At 46.5% G+C, this 23,074-nt stretch overlaps 1 protein-coding gene across 4 annotated transcripts in view; it reads right to left on the bottom strand.

Moving 5' to 3' along the window:
• The window catches only part of LOC105570560 (methylcytosine dioxygenase TET2), a 68,212-nt gene extending 51,193 nt beyond the window's left edge, over window positions 1-17,019 (bottom strand). For 2 of the 4 annotated variants that reach the window (XM_012027853.1, XM_012027856.1), the window contains exons 1-2: window positions 15,656-17,019; window positions 5,052-7,532 (exon numbers count right to left, since the gene is read on the bottom strand). In XM_012027853.1, coding sequence (XP_011883243.1) covers window positions 5,052-6,161 — 1,110 coding nt within the window. In that variant the 5' untranslated portion in view covers window positions 6,162-7,532; window positions 15,656-17,019. Of the gene's footprint in view, window positions 1-5,051; window positions 7,533-11,866; window positions 12,315-15,655 lie in introns of those variants that run through there. The other 2 variants (XM_012027855.1, XM_012027854.1) reach the window with 2 other exon arrangements.
• Between the last annotated feature and the right edge of the window lie 6,055 nt (window positions 17,020-23,074).

Below are 23,074 nucleotides of genomic sequence, written 5' to 3'. Positions count from 1 at the left end.
AGGGGGGGGGAGAGTGAGAGGAGATGGGGAGAGAGAAAGATAGAGAAAAGATGACAGCGATGAGGACGGTGTTCGGGGAGATGCAGGGAATTTCCTATAAACGCGTAAAGCCCGAAAACTCGACGAAAAGAAAAAGAGAGCATTCCTGCCCGCCATATTCTCCACCTTCCCTTCGCTCCCGGCCATCCCTGTTTCTCTCCCCTCCCTTCGCACGTGTGCGTGAAGAATTGTCGAAATTGCGAATACCAGATCCGGAAGAGACGGACGACGAATTAAGTTTTCGCGTCACGCCATAATCGAAATCACGCGAATTATCTGACAAATGTGTGTAACACATTCGTCCAATATGAGATAACTTTCAAATCAATACTTGAGCAACGATCATCACTATCGCCGTTACGCCGCGAGCAAATATTTTGGTCGGAACTTCAAAAAATGAGAGCGAGAGACATTACCGAAAGTAGAACGGGCTTCGGGAGAAAACGAAAAAAAAAGCCAGATATTATATCCTGCGGCCATGTCTCCTCCCGCGTGAAACGCATAGAGAATTCGAGATCGCCCGGGCGCGCGCGCGCGCGCGCGCACGCTCGCGTCCGCTCGTCGCACGTGCGTGCCTGCGTGTGCGCGGGGAGGCTGTGACTCATCCTGCGGGAGAGGGAGAAAGAGAACGAATCCTGTTTCCCGCGGCAGGAAACAACGAGTGGGGGTGGGGATCGATATATCGACTCGAGAAACACACTCCTGCCGTTAGCGGGAACTGCGTAGCTTCAAGGTCCTCCCTCACACCCCCTCCGCGCTCCTTTCTACGTTTTCCTCCCTGCTTCCTACCGCCCCTGAGCCCCGCGACGGAGTCGATTTTCTCGGGCTGACTCGGAAGCGGCCCGCCTTTTCGTTCATTTAAATTCGCGAGCGAGAAACGCTCGCTTTTATACCCGGCCTATACGATAACTCCGCCACGCGTTCGTCCTTCTGTTCCCAGAGCGTTATCGTCAAGTCGACGAACTCAATCGTGCCGTGAATACCCGCATCGGAGATAACAGCGAATAATTTACCAAACTCGAAAGAATTTTTTCTAAGGAAATGGAACGGCGTAATGGGACGAAGAAATAAAGAAGAGGGCGGGATATTCCACAAAGATATTCCGCGACAACACTGCTAACGACTTAAATTTGAGCCGAAAAGTTCGCGGGGAGGGGGGGGGGAGTATCACGCGAGAGTGTCAGCTTGCAATATTAATTAAATATCGTTGTTTCGCCAAGCAGCGAGATCCGCGTTGTTTCAATGCCTCTTTCAACTCAATCAACTCTGTATTAACTGTTTCATCTCATTATCGAGTCCGTTTTTTATTAACTTTCCTATTCATCCTTTAAACGGAGAAGTTTATCGTCGATTATGATTAATTGAAAGTTCCATGATTGAGAACGCACTAAAATAAGCGTCAGTCGACGTCATCGAGCGAGATTATGAGATAAACGCAGTCGCTTTCGATATTGCGTTCCAAAACGTTACACCGAGAAAGAGATGAAACAACGCTGATGCGCAGCGTTTGGTCATTTTTAATGCTCGTGCCGCGACGGCACGAGCCCGGCGCATTATTTTGCCGTGACGAGGAGCGAACGGGTTGATTGGCCTGCCGTCAGATAACCCTGAGCAGCCGAGAATTGTATCCGGTTATCGTGCGGTTATCGCTTTAAGCGAATAACGCAAAAAGCATTGGTAATGCACTCCGCGGGACTCGCCGCCTCGCCGGGACGAGCTGAGTTTCGCGCTGCGAGTTAACGTAACCGAACCCTTGTCCGCGCACGAAACAGATCCCCTTTTTCTCTCTGCCCTCCTGCCATCGCCCGACGCCCGCCCGTTCTCCTGGTTCGCCTTTTCGCTGGCTTTGACGGGCTTCCGTTGTTTCGATTTATCGAGAAACCGGAACCGAGACGCCACTTCACCGTGGCCGCCGCTCGCATTTATTTTCGTCCTTCGCGAAAGACAATTCGCAGCTGCGGAGTACTTATATACGCGGGCATCGATCTCCGTCTGTTTGCAAAATTATCGGGTTGAATCGTCGAGCGGCAAAATGCAACGATATCACAGACCTCTGTACACTAGACTGCTATATTCGAGGCTATTGCAAGCTGATGCTCTCGCGTGATCTCCCTCCGAACTTTTCGGCTCAAATTTAAGTCGTTGGCAGTGTATATGATAAATGTTCTTACGCGCTCCGTTAATTTACTATACAATTCGCGGAATATCTTTTCGGAATATCTCGTCCTCTGCTTCCAACTTAGACTGCTATCTTCCGAGGTGAAAAGTGAGGCAAGAGACCCGCCATGTCTCACCAGTGAGAACACTAACGTCGAATCAGCGTTGAATCATCGTCAATGGGGTCGAAACCGCGTCTCACCCCGTCAGTTTTCGAAAATAATTAAAAGTTTTGGAACTTAATTGTTTTTGTATTACATTTTGTGTTAAAATTCATTTGTATTAATTCGTATCAAATAAGTTAACTTGGCAGATCTCTCCAATAAGATAAAGTTCCAAAACTTAATTATTTTCGAAAACTGACGATTGGGACGATTAGTGTTCTCACTCGGTTATTAGGTAAATAAAGTAGTATGTGTGCATCGGTACGTTACTGACAGACCGATGCATGCATATTACTTTATTTACCCAACAAGACATGGCGGAACACTTGCCTCGCTTTTCAGCTCGAAGGTAGCAGTGTGTCTAGTAGGTATACGTTGCATTTGCCGAGGCGCGACACTGTGTAAGAGGAGCAGATATGAAAACTTCGGTGTGTTGATCGTTTTGTGTTCTTATCCGTTATCCGAGAGCAGCGAGTAAGAGCGGTGCGAAGGCGCGCCGAAGATGCGGTGGGTCAATGATCCATCGTGTTTATGAGAAATCGGGTCAAAACAAGGAGGAAGGCGATAAAAATCAGACCGGCAGCCAGAGGGAAGGGTGGATACGGCCTCTCGACAGCAGGTGTGCGATGAACTCGCCAGAGTTCTTTCTCGCGGGCAAAAGGAAAGACAGAGCGGGGACGGCCGTTCCTTCCCCTGGGATAAAAGAGGGTGTTAAGTTCTAGGGGGTGCTGGGTTGTTGTGACGGCGCGCCTACACAGCGGTCTTCGACTTCTAGCGATCTATCATCCTTTTCTTTCGGGCCCCGCGCCGACTTTCAGCGTCGACCAAAAATAGTCCTTGGAAATCTGACACGCTGGCAGATATAGGAGAAGGATCGAGCGTCTGGAATTGCGTGACCTGGGGAAAATGGCAAAATCCGAAATTTCGTAACTTGGAAAACGCCGCCGGAGAATCTCAGTCCTGTCGCGCCGGTGCGGCCGATCAGGAAATAAGGAATTCACGACAATTCTTACGATCACTTGGTCCCGTTAAATGCCGATTAGATTAGAGCGCGCTATCGGCAAGTGCGTCGATCAACGAAATGCTAATTGATAAATGGCGGCATGTTATCGGCGGACTTGTATTGTGGCTGCGTCGCCGGGGCGGGACGTAGGTTCGGTGCGCGTGTCGCCGGCAAACAACGACTGTTTCTGAACGAGAAACGAAGTTCGATACGCGATTATTATGACCCGCGGTGAGCCTTGAACTTGCCCTACGATAAGCGAGGCCGCTTTACGAGTCGTTGTTGCTGCGCGCCTCGCCTTCTCGAGGCATCGAACGTTCGCCGTACAATCACCGCGGCTGCGTATACATATGTGCCGCGCGTTCTTGGATTGCTAATCAGATAGCGGCGATTTTTCAGCAAATTGCTCGTTTACGTTGCGCACGCGATCGAATTTACGTATCGCCTGTAAAGAGTCGACTCTTTGTTTGCCGCGGCTATTTGGACATTTTGAAAGATCTACTGTGATTCAAAGCGAGATTTATATCACCTGTTTGCTATCGTACGTACCTGTCGGGATGGGCAATTTCAAATCGGCCCTGATCAAACGCAGAATTATAGGTAGTTCCGCGCCATCCCTACTAGTGCGGTAGCAGCTGAACAGTCAGCCAGTCAACCCGCCAACCCCCTATTCAATGTCGCTACAATAATAAACCACCTCCGGTTATCTGTATTTCTGTATTTCCCTCAGGGATTCACGGCATATTCCGGCATCGAGGCCAAGTTCAAACTGTATGTATATATAACGCTCGTCTCTAACAGCGTTTTATCTGCACGTTTATATCTCTTTACGGTTACGCATCGCGCACGTCTATCGAGATTTCAGTAAGCAAATACGAGACGAGTAATTCAATCCATTATTTGTCCAGTTGAAACAACGTTTAACGCAAATCGCTCTCGACAAAAATACGAGTCTTATTCTGTTGGGGAAACAACAACGTTCTATTGAATATACAGGAAATACTGGCGTATGCGAATGAGGCTTAATCCTTCTTGTGGATGTACCTCAAGGCGCGACACAACGCGCTAACTCTACACTTCTTGTTCCATGGCCGATGTGTGTGCAGGGTGTCCAGCCGATAAGGGTTGTCGGCCGTAACAAGAACTGTCGATGCGCGATTTTTAAATATCCCTGTCCCCTCCCTCCCCCCCCCCCGCTCCATTTGCCCAATTACAGAGGAACACTAAAGCTAACGGCACACGATACTATCTGTCCTACTGGATTGCGTACGAGAGCCAGTCAGGATGCAGAGTTTCAGATCGGGTGACTTAAGGCTAAATCCTGATTGGCTCTCATAAGCAATCCAGTAGGAAAACTAGTATCGTGTGCCGTTGACACATGTGAAGGCGTTATGGTAACTCTACACTTCTTGTTCTGTGATCGATGTGTGTGGTAATTTGCGTTCTCGCACACGTGCAGGATTCATATATTTTAAGTGATTCAAGTCATCACACTGTATTCTAATATTAATAAAGTTCGCATTATATTGTTGGTATAACAATATGTACGGGCTATACAGTTCTCTTACACATAATTCCAATATCAGTCGTCCATTCTCAAATCAAACTTGAAGATATTGTTATTCGCAGACGACGTGGAAGAATTTTAAATGAATGTCGATAACGCGATTTGTTTTGGGTTAACTCACCTTCTTCTCCGTCAGCTTCTCGCATCTCCTCATCTTACAGATCTGATGGCTCTTGTCGTTTCTGCACGGCGCACAATCTCCGCAATTGTCCTTGCGCTGGCAGCCTATGCACTCCCCGCATCTCTTCCGCTTTTTCTTCGCCGGCTTGTCGCCAAGGCCACCGTCACCGTCGCCATCGGTCATACTCCCGCCGAGGTGGTGCACGCCGCGATTCGCGGTGGACGAGACGGCGGCGACCTGACCGGAACTTTCTACGCTGCCGGTGCCAGCACCGCCGCCACCGCCACCATCTTCCGACTCCATTGAACCAGCGCGGATTTTTCTGCGCTCCTTTTTACGGCCGTCGATGCCGATCGGCCGTGAAGTCGGCGAGGAGTCCAGCATGGTCGACATCGGGTTTTGAAAATTCGCGTGGTGCAGTTGCGGATATTCGGGTTTCACTACCGTCAGCACCGCGTGATGCGGTGGCGGCGGCGGGAACGGCTGGATCATCGAGTTGGAGCCCAAGAGCTGTATGTGTCGCTCGTCGATCATCTGCTGCTGTAGAGACGGGACCTCTCGAGCTTGTACTGGCGCCGGCACCAGCGGGTAACCTACCGCTCCGCGATGCGGTGCCGGAACCGGTGTCCCAAGCGTGTGAAAGCTCGGCAGGCCCACGGCCGATGTAACCGGCGGCGAGTGCGAAATGGACGCCGGTGATAGTGGCGTCAACGATGTCAGCTGAGGTTCAGATTCGCTTGGGGCGGTAAACTGACTTGCAAAGCTGGGCAGTCCGTCCACGCCGCCGCCGCCTTTCGACTCCCAGGGTCTGTATTGGCTAGCCGAGACCAAAGTCGACATATCGACTAGCCGGCTCGACAGGCCCTCGCTAGTGTAGTATGAGTCCCAGCCCACAAGGCTCGACCCAATGTCCTGGGCGTGGAGCGTCGTCAACGTCGTCGAGGTGTCCATCGTGTTCTCGCCGGCGAAGCTGCTGAAGGGCGGCAGGTGCCGCGCCGTCAGGTCGCCAGTGCCGACCGTGCCCGGTGAGGTCGTGATTGCCGCCGCCGGAGGGCTCGTTGGGACCCTCTCGGTGGCGACGACCTCCTTCGTCACCTCGATTGCGCTCATCTTCCTCGCCACGTCATCGCGCAACAACTCCTCCACTTCGCTTGCGAGTTTCACGTCCCGACGTAGCGGTGGTCCTGTCTCCGAATCCTCCCGAGGATCGCGCGAGCGGTCCCTCTCGCTCGTTCCTTTTAAATCCGAAGGCTCGAGATTATCTGGTCTTCTTCGAGCGGATACTCAACAAAATTCTTGTACGCGACATTGGTGCCTCTCTCGATCGACAGATTCCCGTTAATTTGCCGAATCGGATCCTAAAGGTCCGACTTCCCCGATGATGACGGAATGTCGTCCCTGAATTGGCATCCGCGGTATTCGCCCAAGTCCTTATTGCGATGTAGATTCCCGAGTAGTCACACTTGTCTGGAACTGACCCGTGTGTCTTCGGTCGCACGTTAGTCTTCCAGGCAATTGTCTAGTCTTCGATATTACGCTCGTCCTCTCGTTCTTCGTTTTTCCTTTCTCTTTGTTTCTGTCTACCTATAACTTTAACTCTGTGTCGTTTTGTACTCAACAGGTTTAGGCTACGAACTGAAGTAGATCGGTTGCTCTGGGAGTGTTCAAGCGAATCCGGTTGATTCCTCCCTTTGTCTGCTTCTTCTTCTTTTCGCTTGGCGAAAATCTGTCACGTGACGCGTCCAGTTTAAAAAATGCACTTATATTTTATGGCTATTTCTATAAACCTCTACAAAATTGTATGCCGGCTCGCTTAATTAATCTGGCTCTGACGAAGAAATCGGTGTGTGTGTGTGTGTATGTGTGTGTGTGTCTCACTATTATTTCACTTGACGAGAGATTATCGTTATTCGATGAATGATTAATAGAAAAAAAAATGGTAGATTCTTTGGTTTACGGTCCTGCTCTCGCACTGTATTACTCTGTCGCTCTTGCTTTCTTCCTTCTGTTTTAAAATGCTGCACGTTTGCACTCGATCGCGTTTATTCTTATAGAATTTGTAGATAACACTGCGTATGTTTGCCTAAAAGGTTGTTTCATTTATACTCCAAGACAAAATAAATCTTATTCTATTCTACTCTACTCTCTCGCTCTCTCTTTCTCTCTGTTACAATGATCACTTTCACCTTGCTTTCTTTCTCAATTTGGCACTGGCGGACTTGTTTATTTATTTGTTTGTTTTTATCTGTTTCTTGTCTTCCTCCTTTAGTTAGATATATTTTATACACTTATTAGCTAATATAGCTCTTAATCTTTTGTCTTCTTCTGAACCTAAGCTCTTGGGATATCTTCTTTTTTTTGTGTGTTCCTTCTTTAAATCGATATAAACATACTAATTACATATTTCTTTCGCGTTTCGTAAGAAAATAGAAATCACTTGAGGTTAATGTGGCTTGTTAGAAGGCGGTTGATTTGTACGATCTGAAACAGAAAATAGAGATTTGTCCATCAGATATTTGCGACGTTTCTGCATAATTAAAAAGTAAAAATCTCTCCCGGCCACGATAGAACGCACGATCGACGTTAACTGATCAGTAAAGCGCGACTTGCACGTTATACCGAGGGTGGAAAAAATCAACGAAAAAAAAAAAAATGGGGCTGCAAGCGCGGATCAGAGAATACGTTATACATCACGCGAGCGGTAGCGCGCACGTGACGCGAGACTATGCGAGAATGTGTCACAGACGTTGCTTATAACGTGACCATCGCTAAGCCAAGGCTACTATTACGTTGGTATTCGCACACCAACTCGTACGTTCGCTTTGATACTCGCGTACGTTGCGCCTAGCCGTTTCATTCACGTTGTTTAGAAGACCGCCGATGGCTTTGAACTCGCATCATTCCGAGTGGAGCAACTCGATCGAAGACAGAAAAGACGAACGTGTTAATCATCGATGACAAAGACCGGTTTGGCGAACTCGAGAATTTCGCAAATAATTTGAAAAAAAATTAGAAAGTGAAAAAGAAAAAGTTTCATCAATTTCATTCTCGAACGTAATGGATCTGTCTTTCAGAAATTAATATTTAAAGTGTTAGAATAGACGCAGGGTATAACAATAAGTCGCGAGAGTTTCGTCGCCGTCGTTAAAATCGGGCTGCTAGCCCTCCGCGAAATATCGATCGATGTTTATTCTCTCGTTTTCTCGCTGCTCCTCTTTCTCCTAGCCGTCTCCACCCGCTTTTCTCTCTGCCCCTCTCTCTCTCTCTCTCTCTCTCTCTCTTACACACACACACACACACACAGTCAGTCAGTCACTCACTCGCTCGCTCGCTCGCTCACTCACACGCACGCACGCACACCATAATGCGTACGACACGAATTCTGCCACAGGGTGGCGAAAACAGCACGGACTCGTTATTCACGTACAATTTAATCTTAGACGTATAATTTTTAATATGAACAAAAGAGTGAGGACATTTGAACCAGATAAAAATTACGGAGGGTCATTGCATCGGTACAGCCGCGGAACTCGTTCCGATTCTACAGACGGAAGGGTTGGCTAGAAAATAGGATCGTCCCTCTACCCCGTAGACGACCCAGGTAACCTGCGCGTAACATGGCTTTCGCAGAGCACGCAGATATATAGGCGGTGATTGCTCCCGCTATAGCGGTTGCTTTTCCATCCCCCGCCCCGCCGTCCCGTGTTCAGCCCTCAAACTCTAATAGCTTTACAGCTGTGACCGCCCGGTGCTTTCGCTATCGCTGGAAACTTGCACTGTCGTTTGGCCAGCACTTTCGCTCGCGGCTTGACCTTGCGCAGATGCTTCCACTATTTTGCGCTGCACGCAAGTGATACCGTTTACTTTGCACGCGCGTACGCACACACGCACACATATACACAGACAGATATTATACGTGCACATTAATAAACACGAAAAATTAAAACTTTATTTCGAATTAAATTTTGTTTATTACGACAAACTAAAATTGTTTGTTCTTTAACTTTTTGTAATTTACAGTTCAGCTTTCGTTGAGTCGTTCTTGCAATTAATATGCACGCTTATGCGGACGTATGAAATTCTATTTTATCCAATCTGATCATGAATCTATAATTAATACACACTATTTATGTAGATCTTAATAATTGGATAGTTGAGTGAGTTTTCTAAGAGGACCCTTTAGAGGGTTTACTCGTCTCAGCAATTGAACTTTGCTAATGTCCATAAATCTTGGTCTACACTGAATATCGCGAACTTTAGTCTTTAAAGGTCGCGAATCTCGTGCCGATAGTGCGCGCATAAATTCTGGATAGTAGCATATTATTCTTTGTTCCGAACGATAACTTTGTGCAAGCCAAGTTGCGAGATAAAGATAGATTTAAGACAGTTGCCTTTTCCGTAAACCCAATGAGAAGAAAACGGTGGTTGTACAATAAAAATATCTTGGAAGTTGAAAGATAAAGGATTCGATTGTTTCTCCAAAGTTTGTGAATAATTGAATACACTTAATTTGAGACCACTGCATGGATAAAAGCGGAGGATAAAAGCGACTTTGTGGCAAACGCAATGGACATAAAAGTAACAAAATTTAATTCTCAATTTCTTGCCGTGCGCGTAAAAATAATGCGACACCCGTTAGTTCTGTATCTCCGGTTGCACTTTCGTCGAATCGACTGTAGGTGCATGCACAAAAATTCAATCTCACCGTCGCCCGCTACATATAGGGTGATTTAAAAGAATGTGCGTCGATCCTTGGATTTCTATCACTAAATGATCGCTTCGTTTCCTAGCACGAAATATCGATTTAGGGCCCAATTAATGAACTGCTCGAGTTCAAAATTACAATTCATCGATTTCCGCTCCGAAGTAAATAGCATAAGGTATGAGGATGAAAAATATTATTTGGTAGTACATTTTGTTTCGAAAAAGAATAAATGTTAAACTTTCAATTCTCTCTCTCTCTCTCTCTCTCTCTCTCTCTCTCTCTCTCTCTCTCTCTTTCTCTCTGCAACAGTGAAATGTACAGAATCAGTATGTTGTAATAAACGCTTTGGGTGTGGGTTTTCACGAAGAAGATATGAAATCCCTCCGAGAAGAGAATGTAGGCATTGAGGGACACCTTTTTTGGGACACTACGTATAGTCGCGGCAGAGAACGAGTCGTTTGCTGATTCTTTCGTCCGCGGCGAAGCGCAGGACGCAAATTCCGAGAAGCGCATATAAACCAGCTGCCATAGAGACCCGGAGATTCCACACGCTTGGAATTAATATTAGCCGTGCGTCGCTAACGCAAACGTCGCCGAGAAAAATCGCACTTGCTCGTCGATTCGCGAAGTTAAATAATTTCCGATGACATTCCATCGAATCGACGCGAGGGATTCGGCCTTTTCGCGCGTCACCGAAGGAATGTTTCCAAAATGCGCCGGGCAATTTTAAACTTGCAGACCCTACGCTTCAGGGTTCCCTTTGCGAAGCGTACGATAAGCTGCGGTAACTCGTAGTGTGAAGAATACAAGACAAAGACGTTTATCGGACCCTTGAAGTTACTGACACGTTGGGCGCAAACAGCAAAAGTTTCATGGCACGATACTCCTGCCGTTAGCTGCGAACTGGAGAACACAAGCGCGTGTCGTGCTGTTTGCCGCGTATCGGCCAGAAAAAGGGGTAAAACGGTTCGCGCGCCATTTTTGCCGCGGCGTAATGCCGAAATTAGCGCGATGCCATCGCGAGAAAGCGGATTAACGCGCGAGGAAAGGAAAGACATTGTACCTCTGGCGTACATAAGTTCGATTTGTGAAATTTTTGGAGAATTCAGACAATCGCCAAGCGTTCTCGTCCCGCGAAAAAAATCGGGACGTCGCTGTGCTACAGAGAATAATGTATGACCCTTCGATCAACGAATGATCGATCTCGAGAGAAAGAGACCGAGCGAGTTGGGGAAATCTTGAAGAATTTCAACTCTTTCGCGCTCGTTCGAAGACAAACGATCTCATCGACAACGATTCAACGCGTTTGAGACTTAATCGTCGACGATGAAGAACAAAAAAATAAATAAAAGATATCGTAGAAGAAACTTCATCCCGACAGCGTCCTCGATGCAACGCGGACGCCGCGGACGCCGCGGACGAACGGGCCGCGCGTCTGTACACGAAGAGGCTGGTACGTGTGCGCGTGCACATCCGTGGGACCTTGAATCAAGCGGCCTTTGTCGCGAGAGAGCCGAAGAGCTCGGCCGGCTCGCGCGCGAGGTCGGCGAAAGTGTACCCGAAGCTCCCCCCCCTTTTTTTTTGCTCGCGGCCGCCGAGAGCGCGAGCGGCGCTCATTTTTGCCCTCTTCCTTTTCCCGAGCCTCGGCTGGAGCGGAACTCCCTGGAGCGACGGAAACGGACGGAAGGAGATGCGTTTATTATTAGATCTCGGCTCGTCCGATTCCCCGAGCGTCGCGGACGGCTAATGACGACTGTTTACGGTGCTGTTGTGAACACCGATGACAGACAGCGCGGGGTGACAATAGGACATCGCTATATTGACCGCGACGCGCGTTCCCGGACGGTGGAGAACGGGCACCGCTTGCGCTCGCACGCGGGCAGTCTAGGCCTTCCACTGGCCGTCTATCGCGCCCTCGCACTTGAACGATTTTTCGGGATCTACCGCTAAGACGGAGACTACGCGACGCCCCGTGTCGGAGGGCAGTTTTTACGGGTCCCTAGTTTTCACTACACGCGCTGGCGCTCGGCCCTCATGACGCCCGAATCGGAGTAAACGGGGTCAGGCGGCAAGAGAGAAGAGAGGGACGCTTCCGCGTAATTATTTTTACCGGGCTCGATCTCCTCGCGACACACACCTAGCGGGACCAAACGGATCCTCCTGCCTCCCTTCGTCCTCAAGGTGTTTCACCGGTTCTCGCAACCGCGGTCCGCGGCTCCCGTTCTAATGGATGCATCGCGGAAACAAAGAAGCCGCGCGCTGCCATCGAGTCGGGCGGCCGAAGCGGGCGGCCGAAGCGGGCAAGGCGGGCTATAACACACGGGGGTGGGAGGACCGGCACTTCTAGTCGCGTCCACCCGGTTGCCAACCGACGTCGAGGTCACTTGTTGCTGTACGATTTTGCGTACGGTACCGTTGAATCCGCGGCGCGGCCTCTTCCACGTCTTCCGATCTCGTCCTTTTCGCGGGGGAGGAGAGGGACGGCGAAAAAAAAAACCGCGGTCGCGGTCGCAAAATGTGTTTGACGGTCGCGCACGCATACGCGACGCATTCGGCCGCGCACTGATTCGCGCGCGCCACAACGCACGCACGTTCGCCGGCCGGCCGGCTGCGGGCTCTTCGTATGCACGTACCGGGTGTCCCGGCTGTTCGCCGCGCCGTCTCCCGGCAGCGGAAGAAAAAGGACGCGGACCGGCGCGACGACCGGGAGAACCTGGAAGGATCGCCCAGGTTTCAGCAAAAGAGATGTTTCGGCGACCTTTAAACCGACCCTATTCCGGGGGGCGATGGAAAGGAGGATGCCGCCGTCACGGCGACGTCAATGTCGGTCGGATACTTAAAAAAATGAGGACGTGCCACCCTGTATGGACTGCGTGAGTGCACATGCGCATGCGCGCGCGCGCGCTCTTTCTCTCTTACTTTCCTTCTTTCTTTCTCCTACGAGATACCGCAAAGTACGTCGTGACGACGTTACGAGCATCGCGCGTACGAGAGCTGGTCACACGCTCGTTTACAAACGGCGGTGACGAGAAGCACGACGGCGACGACGACGATGACGACGAGGACGAAGAAGACGATGGAGTACGCGACGACACGCATCGTAAAACACGCATATCTGGTGTAGATGCGTAACGGTTCGTGTAAGGGTAGGGGGACGGACGAAGGCTACGCGGGGGCAACGGCGACTGGGAGTATCGGGGCGAGGAGGGCAGCGCAGGCAGGGCGGCAGGAGGGCTTTCGCAGCGTTAACCCACCCACACAGGCGCGCGATATCGGAAATGATATAAAATTGCGTCGAGCGCGACGCTGATATTTAAATTGGTTCGCTAAACCACGGATTAATGCGCGCAACGACGTCCGAGCCCACGCACAGGCTTCGGAAAAAGAGTTGCTGCGTAAAAAAAAATATGCGGTTAAATAGACGGCGATCCGACGACTACCACGAGGCCTCGCGCTTGTTTTTCCCCCTTTTTTTAAATAAAAATGAATATCTCTCGCGGCAACAATTAAGTGCGAAATGTGTAACGCGAATACGCGAGTCTTATTGATCAAACGATTCGAGAGCTCGCGACGCTTCCGAGACGAAGGATGCGATTGGGAACGTCGGCTGGAGATTTCAGTTGATTAAATAAGCATTGATTTGAAATATGAGAAGTCAAGTTAGATCGACAAACCTGCCACTGATATTGGTACATTTTTTGTTTCGGATTATTAAAATGTGTTCGCTCTTTGAGGCGCTATTTGGAAACTAAAATATTTTTGCGTTGCGTAGGGTAAGCGAACCTATTTCAGAACACTTTTTAAAAAACTTGCTGTATCTTTTACATAAAGTCTTCTAAAATAAATCTGATACACGCTAGTTAAGGAGTCACCCTTTAACTATTAATTAGGCATAAACATATATTTGAAGAAGACTTTGTTTTTAAATGGCAGAAGCTCCCAATTTTAAACCAACTTGATAATTAAAAATAATTCTTAAAAAATAATTTTTTAAATAATTTTTCTAAGCGGTTGTTAAGAAATTGTGATAAGAACGCGTCTGTTTAATTTAAAAAAAATACAAGTAGTTTAAAGCAGGATAAATTTACAAGAAATGAAAAAGTTTGTGAAAGAGACATGCATTTTGGACTATTTACAAAAAAATAGAATTTGAAGTAATATTTCAGGAAACTATAATAAATTGCCTTTTAGATAGATATTTTAGCTGCTAGAATCAATGCATAATTATAAAATAATGAATCATTCAATTTTACATCAAGCGCAAACTGCCTAACCTCAGCCTACAATTGTCAGTTTTCACATACAGCCGCATTTCGCAACAACATAGTTTAATAATTCAATTAAGCAACGATTATCTTCCCTGAACCTTTAACTGTTGTTTAAGTCCAAAACATAAGTGAACGAGCAAGTAATATAAGAAAAATATGAAATTACTGTAATTGCCGTAACTTATCCCACTCAGAAGCGCGCTGTCATGACACCCAATAACAAAAATATGCTGTTATTAATTAATTTCTATATCTACTGCTCTTTTCTCCACATCATAAACTTTATTTATGATGCTCTTTATCACCAGCATCAAAATTTGACATTACGTGACAGCTAACAGGAGAAAAATTAAAGTGTTCCGAAATAGGTTCGCTTACCCTATAATGCGCTAACGCGCGCGCCTTCACTGCTTTTCTTACTTATTTCTTGATTACAATTTGATATATAATTTTCTATAATTCTTTATATAAACCATGAGTGTGACGGTTACAACAATTTATATAAATTAATATAAAACTTTTGTCACGTCATCTAGCAAATGCGACACACTTCGGCCTGCGAGACTCGCAACGGCTAATCGGCATCGCGGAAAAGCTGCGACAGTACCGCGCGATCGAGAACGCACTTTGGGCGTTTCATGACTTTTTTTTTTATAGAGGAGGGTACAAAAGCTCACTCTCACTCGTAATTATTTTTTCTGTGCAGCTTGTCTAACGCTTTAGGGGACTAGTCCCGAAGCGTTTAATAAATAAAGATTGTCTTCTATTCTATTTCCTCCCCCTCGACATTCCGTTTACTTTTCACTCGTTCATTTCTCCGATTCGTGCGTTTCACCGCTGAGGAGAACAAACGAAGTCTTTTTTTAGTCATTTCGCACGTCCGGTTCACACAAGAGAACTATCGATATCTCAGCGCTATTCCTTTCAGCTAACACTAGTGCAGCTGGTACAGCTCAGCTGAACTAGTACTAGCTGCACTCGTTCGGCAGAAACGCACAGATCTAACTCCTCAAAGCGGCGCGGCAGTTTCAAAGTTTTCAAAAAATCTATGTTGGCGTCCCGTGCTCTCCAAGTTTCCCCAGTTATTTACGCCTGTCTGTACTCCTCAGTTTACTGTAATCCGATATTTTCTACTAGCGAGCTGCGTCGCTCGTCCGCACAGACAATCTCTAACTTAAAAGCTGATAACATCGATCGGTTTAAAGATATCGTTACCGTCGTACAAGGACGAAGTTTACCCTCGCCTTTTGCGACAATTGCGAATAAAACGAACTGTTGTTCACTATCCACTAACGATCGTAACTGCTCCACTTGAGATGATTTCGGTATTTGTTTTCGTCGAAACAGCACGCGGAAATGGTTTCGCGCGCACTCTTTGCGGTGAACGTAAACATATCGATTCGAATTCGAAGGCTTTCGCATTCACCCGCAACACAGCGTACGCCAACAAATCCGAGGAACGACATGACGTACGAAACTGAGCCAAGATTTATACGAGGGAGGCTTGTAATAAGAACGACGGTGGCGAAAAGATGGAGTGGCGTTCCTTCCGAAACCCGGGCAGCCGGGGCCCCGGGATTGCGCGGGTAAAATCCCGCTGACGGAAATGGAGTAATGCGTGCGTTAAGAACCTGTTTCCCCACACACACGCGCTGCGGTGCGTAAGCCGAGCCTAGGAGGGAGCGGATTCTTTCGGGGAGGAACTCGCCAGACGTTGTCCCGTTCCTCACACGTCCCGACGGCGACGCCGACGCCGACGTCGGCACACGAACACGTTTCTCGTTTGGCGCACCGCGAGACTCGTAAAACTTTCGCAGCACGATACGTGCATGCCGTGTTCGAGGACACTACCGTGAACCGCCGCCGGCTACACGGGTAGAGGAGGTTGACGGCGGCGGCAGCGGCGGCGACAGTGGTGGTGGTGGTGGCGGCGACGGTAGTGGTGGTTGCTACGAAGCCACTGGCGCTGCTCGTGCCCGACCTATTGGTGGTGGTGCACGAAGAGTGGTGGTGGTGGTTTTGCTAGTGATGGCGATCAAAACGCGCGACTCCGATGAACCGGAGGATGCACAAATAATCTTTCCGCTCGGAGTCCTTTACTGGGACTCAGATCCGCATTTATGCGACACTGCGGGATACACTGACGAGTCCTTCGCGAAATATCCGATTTTGTACGAAATCGGACGATCCGACACCGCGCTCGAGGCGTTTACCGATTTACTCCCTCTTAACTCGACCGAACCACCTTCTCGTAATTATCAAACGTCCGATAGATCTCTCGTACCGAGGAATCGCCTTGTCGTGCGCACACACACTCTCACTTTGAACAAGTTTTTCATTCACCACCGCTCGTCCTGAAGTTTTGTCCTCACGGTAGCGCGTGAAGTCAACATCAGTTGACGGAAGTCAACTGACGGTAAGTCATCTAGCGGAGAGAAGAGTGATTCCGTGTTCCCTCTCCTTCTCATTATGTCCTCCCCGCGCAGGATAACTCACGCTGGATACCTATTCCGAAAATTCGCGACGCAATGGTAACTGCGTCCAGGATTCAAGGATCACTTGTCGGCGAGGGATCCCTAGTGTCGTGCCACCGTATCTCCCACATCGCAGGGAAGGCCATCGCAGTGGTTTTAGCGGGTTATCCCGGCACCGCATAACCCGGCTCTTCCCCCGAAGAGAGTCGGGTATCCGAAGGGATTCCCACTACGTATAAAAAATAAAATTTCACCCATGTAAATCCCGCGAATCCGTGCTCTATAGTTTTTTTTCAATGGTCGAACCGAACGAATTTGTAATCGCGACGACTCTTGCTTCCCGCAATTTTTTCGAGAATCTCCGATATCCCGTGGCTGCCCCGGATAAAATCTTTATTTCCCTCCTATCTCCTTTGTCCTTCGCACCGTAGACCGTTCGTTTCACACACCACCATGCGTCGCTTTACTTCCTAATACTATTCACACGACGATTTTCACACTCTTTCCACCCCCTCTCTCTCTCTCTCCCTCTCTCTCTCTCTCTCTCTCTCTCTCTCTCTCTCTCGCTCTCTCTCTCCTCTCTTTCTGTCTCTGTCCGTCCCTTTCGACACTTTGGCCCGTTCTTGTTGGTCCATCGGACTTTCAACGAGTCGCTTATACCACTGCTTTACCCCTTCGGGTCGGTGTTCATTGTAAAGTCGTTTGGGGTGAAGCTCGACGGGAGGACACCGGACTTCCAACCTTTGGTACGGCGCGATTGGATGTTTTCAAAGTCGCCGAGGGAATTCTGTGAGTCAAATTGTCGAGAGGAGAGCGAGGACGGGCTTGGGGTGGGGGGGGGGGGGAGCAGATACCCCGTAGATATTTTCAGGAGGAAATGTTTCTGATGCTATTTGCCGAGGGATCAGTCCACTCGCGCGTGAGTAGCAATTCTTGGGCCCGCGCGAACGTCCGATAAGTCCATGCATCGATCCTCGATGAAGAGAGATCTTTTTACATTTCGGTTCCGCATATTGCAAAACAAACGTTTACGTAATGGGATTCTTTGCCGTTTCCTCTTCTTTGATATCTCAGTCAATACCCGTGAGGGAGGTACATAACGTACAAAAGAATAAATATTTGTACGCGTAGCGGAAAAGCTAAATTGCCTAAAAACGTATCGTAAGCGATTTTACACCGACTTGTTTAGACGTCAGACGTTTCATTCGCAATAATATTGTGCGAGCAGGCAAACTTATCGTGCTCTTCTTGTCGATCGAATTCCATTATCGCGTAATTCGGCGCCGGGAATTTGAGCGTGAAATAGTATTCGCCGAAGTTATCATCCGTGGAAGAGAGTAACGCCGCGCGAGCTCCTCGGCTGATTTATCCAGAGGAACGACCTTTCGGGGCCGGACCTTGAGATATTCCGCCGCAAAACTTTGCGCGCCCGCGAAATTATTACACCCTGCCGCGAGAAGAACGAAGAAACTTGCGGGGGAGGAAAATTCTTCCGCCTGCAAACTCTTGAGGAGCAGCGACTGTAGCTATTAAAACGACACTATATACATCAGAGATCATCGAGCGGTTATCCGAATGCCACGGAGGAAAGAAATTTCATTTTATTGCGAAGGAACGTACAATTACCTGACGGTTAAAACGCAATCTTTGTATATTACAATAAGAATAATACACTTGTGCAATTTTCTCCTCCTTTCTGTGACTCAGTATAGCTATTTTACATACATATCTGTACAGTGATGGACAGAATAGTTGCGACCCCCAGACAAAAGTTTATTTGAAATCAAACCAATTTGTTTGAATTTTGATCTTACCGGACTCTTATCTAATTTCAAAGAATTGATTTCTTTATCTTAACCAAAATTTTATTTGATCGAAACTGGAATTTCTAATTCGTATCTATTTCTTTAAATCTGGCAAATGTTTTAGTACAAGTAAATAAAAATTTTGTAGATCCCAAGAAATACAATTTTAACGTTTCTCATTTGTTTAACCTAACTAAATCTGTCTTCTGGGTGCGTAAGTAACTTTTTACTGTTTCTGCAATTGTGCGATTGTCAATTATAACGTTGTACAAGAGTGCTCTTCTGATATTAAGTTTTCTTTTAATTAAGGGGATGCTGGAGTGATTCTGCACTTTCGCACCTTTCTAACCTAAAAACTGTCAGTTCGCGGAAACATTTGTGTAATATACAAATTAAATGGCTTACGTGTACAGATCGAAAGCAGCTTGCTATTCCGGCCAAATGAAAGAACAATATGGCATCACTGAAACTAAGTTTGTAAGCCTAATAAAAAATAATAGTGAGCAACACACATACCACATGTACTGTATGTATGTGTTGCTCACTATTATTTTTTATTAGACCTACAAACTTAGTTTCAGTGATGTCATATTGTTCTTTAATTTAGCCGGAATAGCAAGCTGCTTTCGATCATCTGTACACGTGCCATTTAATTTGTGTATTACACAAATCTTTCCACGAAACAGACAGTTTTAAGTGCAAAAGGTGCGAAAGTGCAGAATCACTCCAGCATCCCCTTAAGAACGCGGGAGATTGTAAGGAAATAATCTCGTTATTAACACGCAAATATAATTAACGAGATTGAGAATCAGATAGAGATATCATCGCTCTCTGAACTTGGCCATAGAGGAGATGTTGCGCTACATTCTGACTCAGCATCCGGGCGATGTTATAACCCCGAGGTTCAAATTTATTGTCAGCCTCGGAGGAATTTTCTCGGAGCTTATTTTGACAAGCTTTCGCCGAGGTTAATTCCATTCGCGTGCTTTCCCTCCTCTTCCCCCGCCTCGCCGATTCCGCGGAGCTTTTTTGAAAATTGCCTCGATTTTACGCGCGCTCCTGATTGCGTCATCCGTCGTGAAATCCTTTTATGCTCTTCAAATCTTCGCCGGGGGCTTTCGCGAGGTAGCTCGCTGAAATTTCTTTTCATGGTCACCGCCGTTTCGCGCAGACCGCCGCTGCCTCGGACCGCTTCCCCGAGGTTTTCCCACACTATCGTTTAATTCTCTCGGCTCGTCTTTTTTCCACCTAATAAACGCCGTCAGCTTCTTGACAGATCCCCCCCAGCAGCCAGCGACTGCAGCCCGACTTTTTCATCTCCATTCTGCTTTTTAAACTTTCGCAGTCTCCCCCTTGCGTCCCGCGCGCTCAACGTTTTCCGCCTGCGACGAATGCTCCCCATTTCAAGGTTGATTATACTTTCAGTGGAGCGTTAGACGACGGGGATTCTTCAAATATGCATAGGAGTGCTGGTTCTATACTATTTCTTCATTCCGGTAAATCCGTTTTCGAACTAGGGCGGAGGTCCACATTGTAAATTGCAATTGAGGCTTGCGGCGGGAATATATCTTGCATCAAGTTTACTAAGTTCAACGCAAGAAGATAACATCCCACGATAACATCTAGGTGTATAAATTTTAACGTAAGAACTGTACCGTTAATCGTACGGCAAAATCAACACTTTAATCTGTTATACATTAAATACGCACGATTTTTATTTATAATAACGGGCTATTGAGCATTGAACTGTGCAAAAAGACAGTGTTGAAAAAAAAGCACTAGAACGGAGGTTGTCGTTTGGCGTAGTCTTTTTGGATCGTTGAATTCGATCTCGTTTATTTGTGTGTTGCTCTGTCGCGTCACAATTTTGAAAGAATTGCGATTAAACCCTTACAGGAATGTACAATACTGGGAATCAAAAAAGCACCGAAATAATTACTAGAAACTCAGTAATTGAATCATTAGAGAAGTACTAAAGTACGGTAACTTTTTAGTAATTATTTCAATGCTTTTTGGGTTTCTAGTATTATATTTCTGTAAGAGGTAAGTTGCAAAAGACACTTTGGCATGTAATTACGATATGTGAAAAGGCTATAGAGAAGTTTTATTTCACTCAAAATTAAATCTATGTTAGAACTTGGAAGAATTTATTGTGTTGAATATAATTGGAGAAATTTATGCTTATAGACATAAGGTCTATTGCGTCAAAGTCGCGATTTATACAAGTCATTATAATAGACAATATTCGGCGCTTTCCCGACACAAGTATCGTTTTATCCTTGTTGCTCATTGGACGTTGAAAAGACAGGCTGTCGTCTGTGTCGCTAAATGGAAAGCACCGATAAACCACAAATCATTTTTAACCACAGTGAACACAACAAATCCCTTTCAAGAACCGAAGGCCCCTCACAATAAAATTAATTCTACACTAAAACTTCTCCAACGCGGCGAACCTTGTAGTTGTAACACACCAAAGTGCACTAAAATAGTTTTTTTAACTGTAACTGCAAATGTCTCAAATTTGAGACGCGATGGGGCAATTTGATAGACGTATCGCATTCAGCGGCCAGAAAAAACTGCGGGAAACAATTATTTCATTTTTCGCGGTCGAAAAAAATCATTTTTTATTTTTTTTGCGAAACAGTGAAACGGACGAAAGAAAGCATCGACCTGCTTATTGCAGCCGAGACTCAGAAGAGATACGAGAAATGCCTGGTAACTCTCGCGCTCGCTCTAACGACCACATTTAACCGGAGCGTTGTAAATATTTAGTTCTTTAATTCTCCCGCGAAGTGCCTCGAGTCTCTCGTCGGCGATTGCGGTCGTGTAATTTTCAACGCTACGCCGTATAATGCGGTACCGTTCGGAAAGTTCGCCACGCTGAAACCGAGAGAGCGATATCCGCGTTCTAAACGTCGCACTTGTCGCCGACCACTTGGCTAACGTGTTACCTGCGGTTCCCTAGGCGACGCAAATTATAAGTTCTGCCCTTGAGGTGGGTGAACGACTCAATTTGCTTGTTCGACACCGCGCTCGAATCTAATTGGTTTCGCTTGCGCGTGACCGCGTTCTCGCGTACCCGCTCGCGAGTGCGTTAATAGCCCGCGGATTTTTAAATGTCGCCGCGTCTGAGAGTCGACCGCGGCAAAGAGAGCGCGGCGGGCTCCGATATCCGTAAATTACATGCATAAGTTCGTTAGGAAAGCTTAAGCTCGCGCAAAAAAGGCCGCGGCGAACGAATCCTAAACTCGCTTGGAAAAAGGCTTACGTTAAAAGCATAGTTGGCGGAGCATGATCCACTTGGCGCGACGCCACTTTTCGCAGAAATTTAATATAATTCCAAACTGTTTAATTGATCCCCGACGATGGAATCTGAAAAATCGAATTAAAGCGCCAGCGTCAAATAAATAATCCTTTTGCCACTGTTCGACGAGCCAGTATAATCACTTTGCCGTAATTGCTTCTCATTCGCGTTCGTTTCAAAGCCTATTTTAATACAATCCACGCACTATTGTCGAATCGAGTTGCGCTGCAAACGTTTTGACGCGTACTTTGATTCGTTTCGATATCGCCGCGTATACCTCGGATTTAATTGGCGCCCCGAGATTTAATCAGCGTCTGCCGCCGTCGTGCTGTCGATCGCTTAATTTCTGATATTCTTGAATGTTACGACGCTTCAAATGGGCGCTCGCTTGTAATATCATTTCTACGAGCGAAGATCGTAAGCTGGTTCAGCAACTGCACTTTCATATGGTAATATTTGCATTCGAATCAGGAGGAAGCGCCGTTCGCATTAGGTTAATTGCTACTCCACGTCGCAAATAATTACGCCACTATCAAAGTGTTAAATGACCAGCGGCGTATGCGATATTTCCATGTGCGAGGAACGGACATTAATATTCCCTTTATCACTTCGCGCCCTGTTGTGAATTCTTAAACCGTTGAATAGAACCGTATCTTTGACGAGCGAAAATCATAAAATAACTTCGCCGGAGACAGATTTCGTGACCTTAGTTTGGACATTTAATAGAATTGTAAACGTTAATTGCTAAAAAATCTCTCGTAAAGGAAAACGTACATGACAAAGACAAAACATATTTCAAACTATTTGCGTTATTATATAAAAACTTGATCGCTCGAAAGTACATGTAAAATTAATTTTATAAAATGTATAAATTAAGCTTTCGATAATATAAACACAAAAACAACGAATGGGCAATGAGAGTTTAACGCGGTTATTGTTGCGTGAGTCATGTAATCATATTTAATTATAATTACAATTAAAAACTGTTGATGAAAGCAATTAGTTTCGACTGTAATTTCAACCAAATAATTGTTCATTCTCATAAATATAATCGGACCGAGCGGCGAGTACTTTTAAATTCTTCTGGACTTTCTACTGGATTGCTTACGAGAACCAATAAGGATACTAAATGTTTGAAAAAAGATTGATTAAACGAATGAGATACGTTGAAATTATGTTTCTTTGAATCTACTAAATTTTTATTTATTTCTACTAAAACCGTCGCTAGATTTGAAGAAACAGATGTAAATTTTCTTGGAAATTTCGGTCTTGATCAAATAAAATTTTGATCAAGGTAAAGAAATCATCTCTTTGAAATTAAATGAAGAGTCAAAATTAAAAGAAAATCTGTTTGATCTCAAAGAAACTTTTTTCTGGGAGTAAGCAATCCAGTCGGAAAAATAGCGTGTGCCGCTCTAGTCAGAAAAATCCCACTGAAAAAAATTTCTGGTTGAATATGGACGAATC

This window comes from Vollenhovia emeryi, unplaced genomic scaffold (genome assembly GCF_000949405.1).
Source record: "Vollenhovia emeryi isolate VEMERY1.0 unplaced genomic scaffold, V.emery_V1.0 DF939120.1, whole genome shotgun sequence".
NCBI lineage: Eukaryota > Metazoa > Arthropoda > Insecta > Hymenoptera > Formicidae > Vollenhovia > Vollenhovia emeryi.
This window is presented reverse-complemented; position numbering and strand designations above follow the sequence as displayed.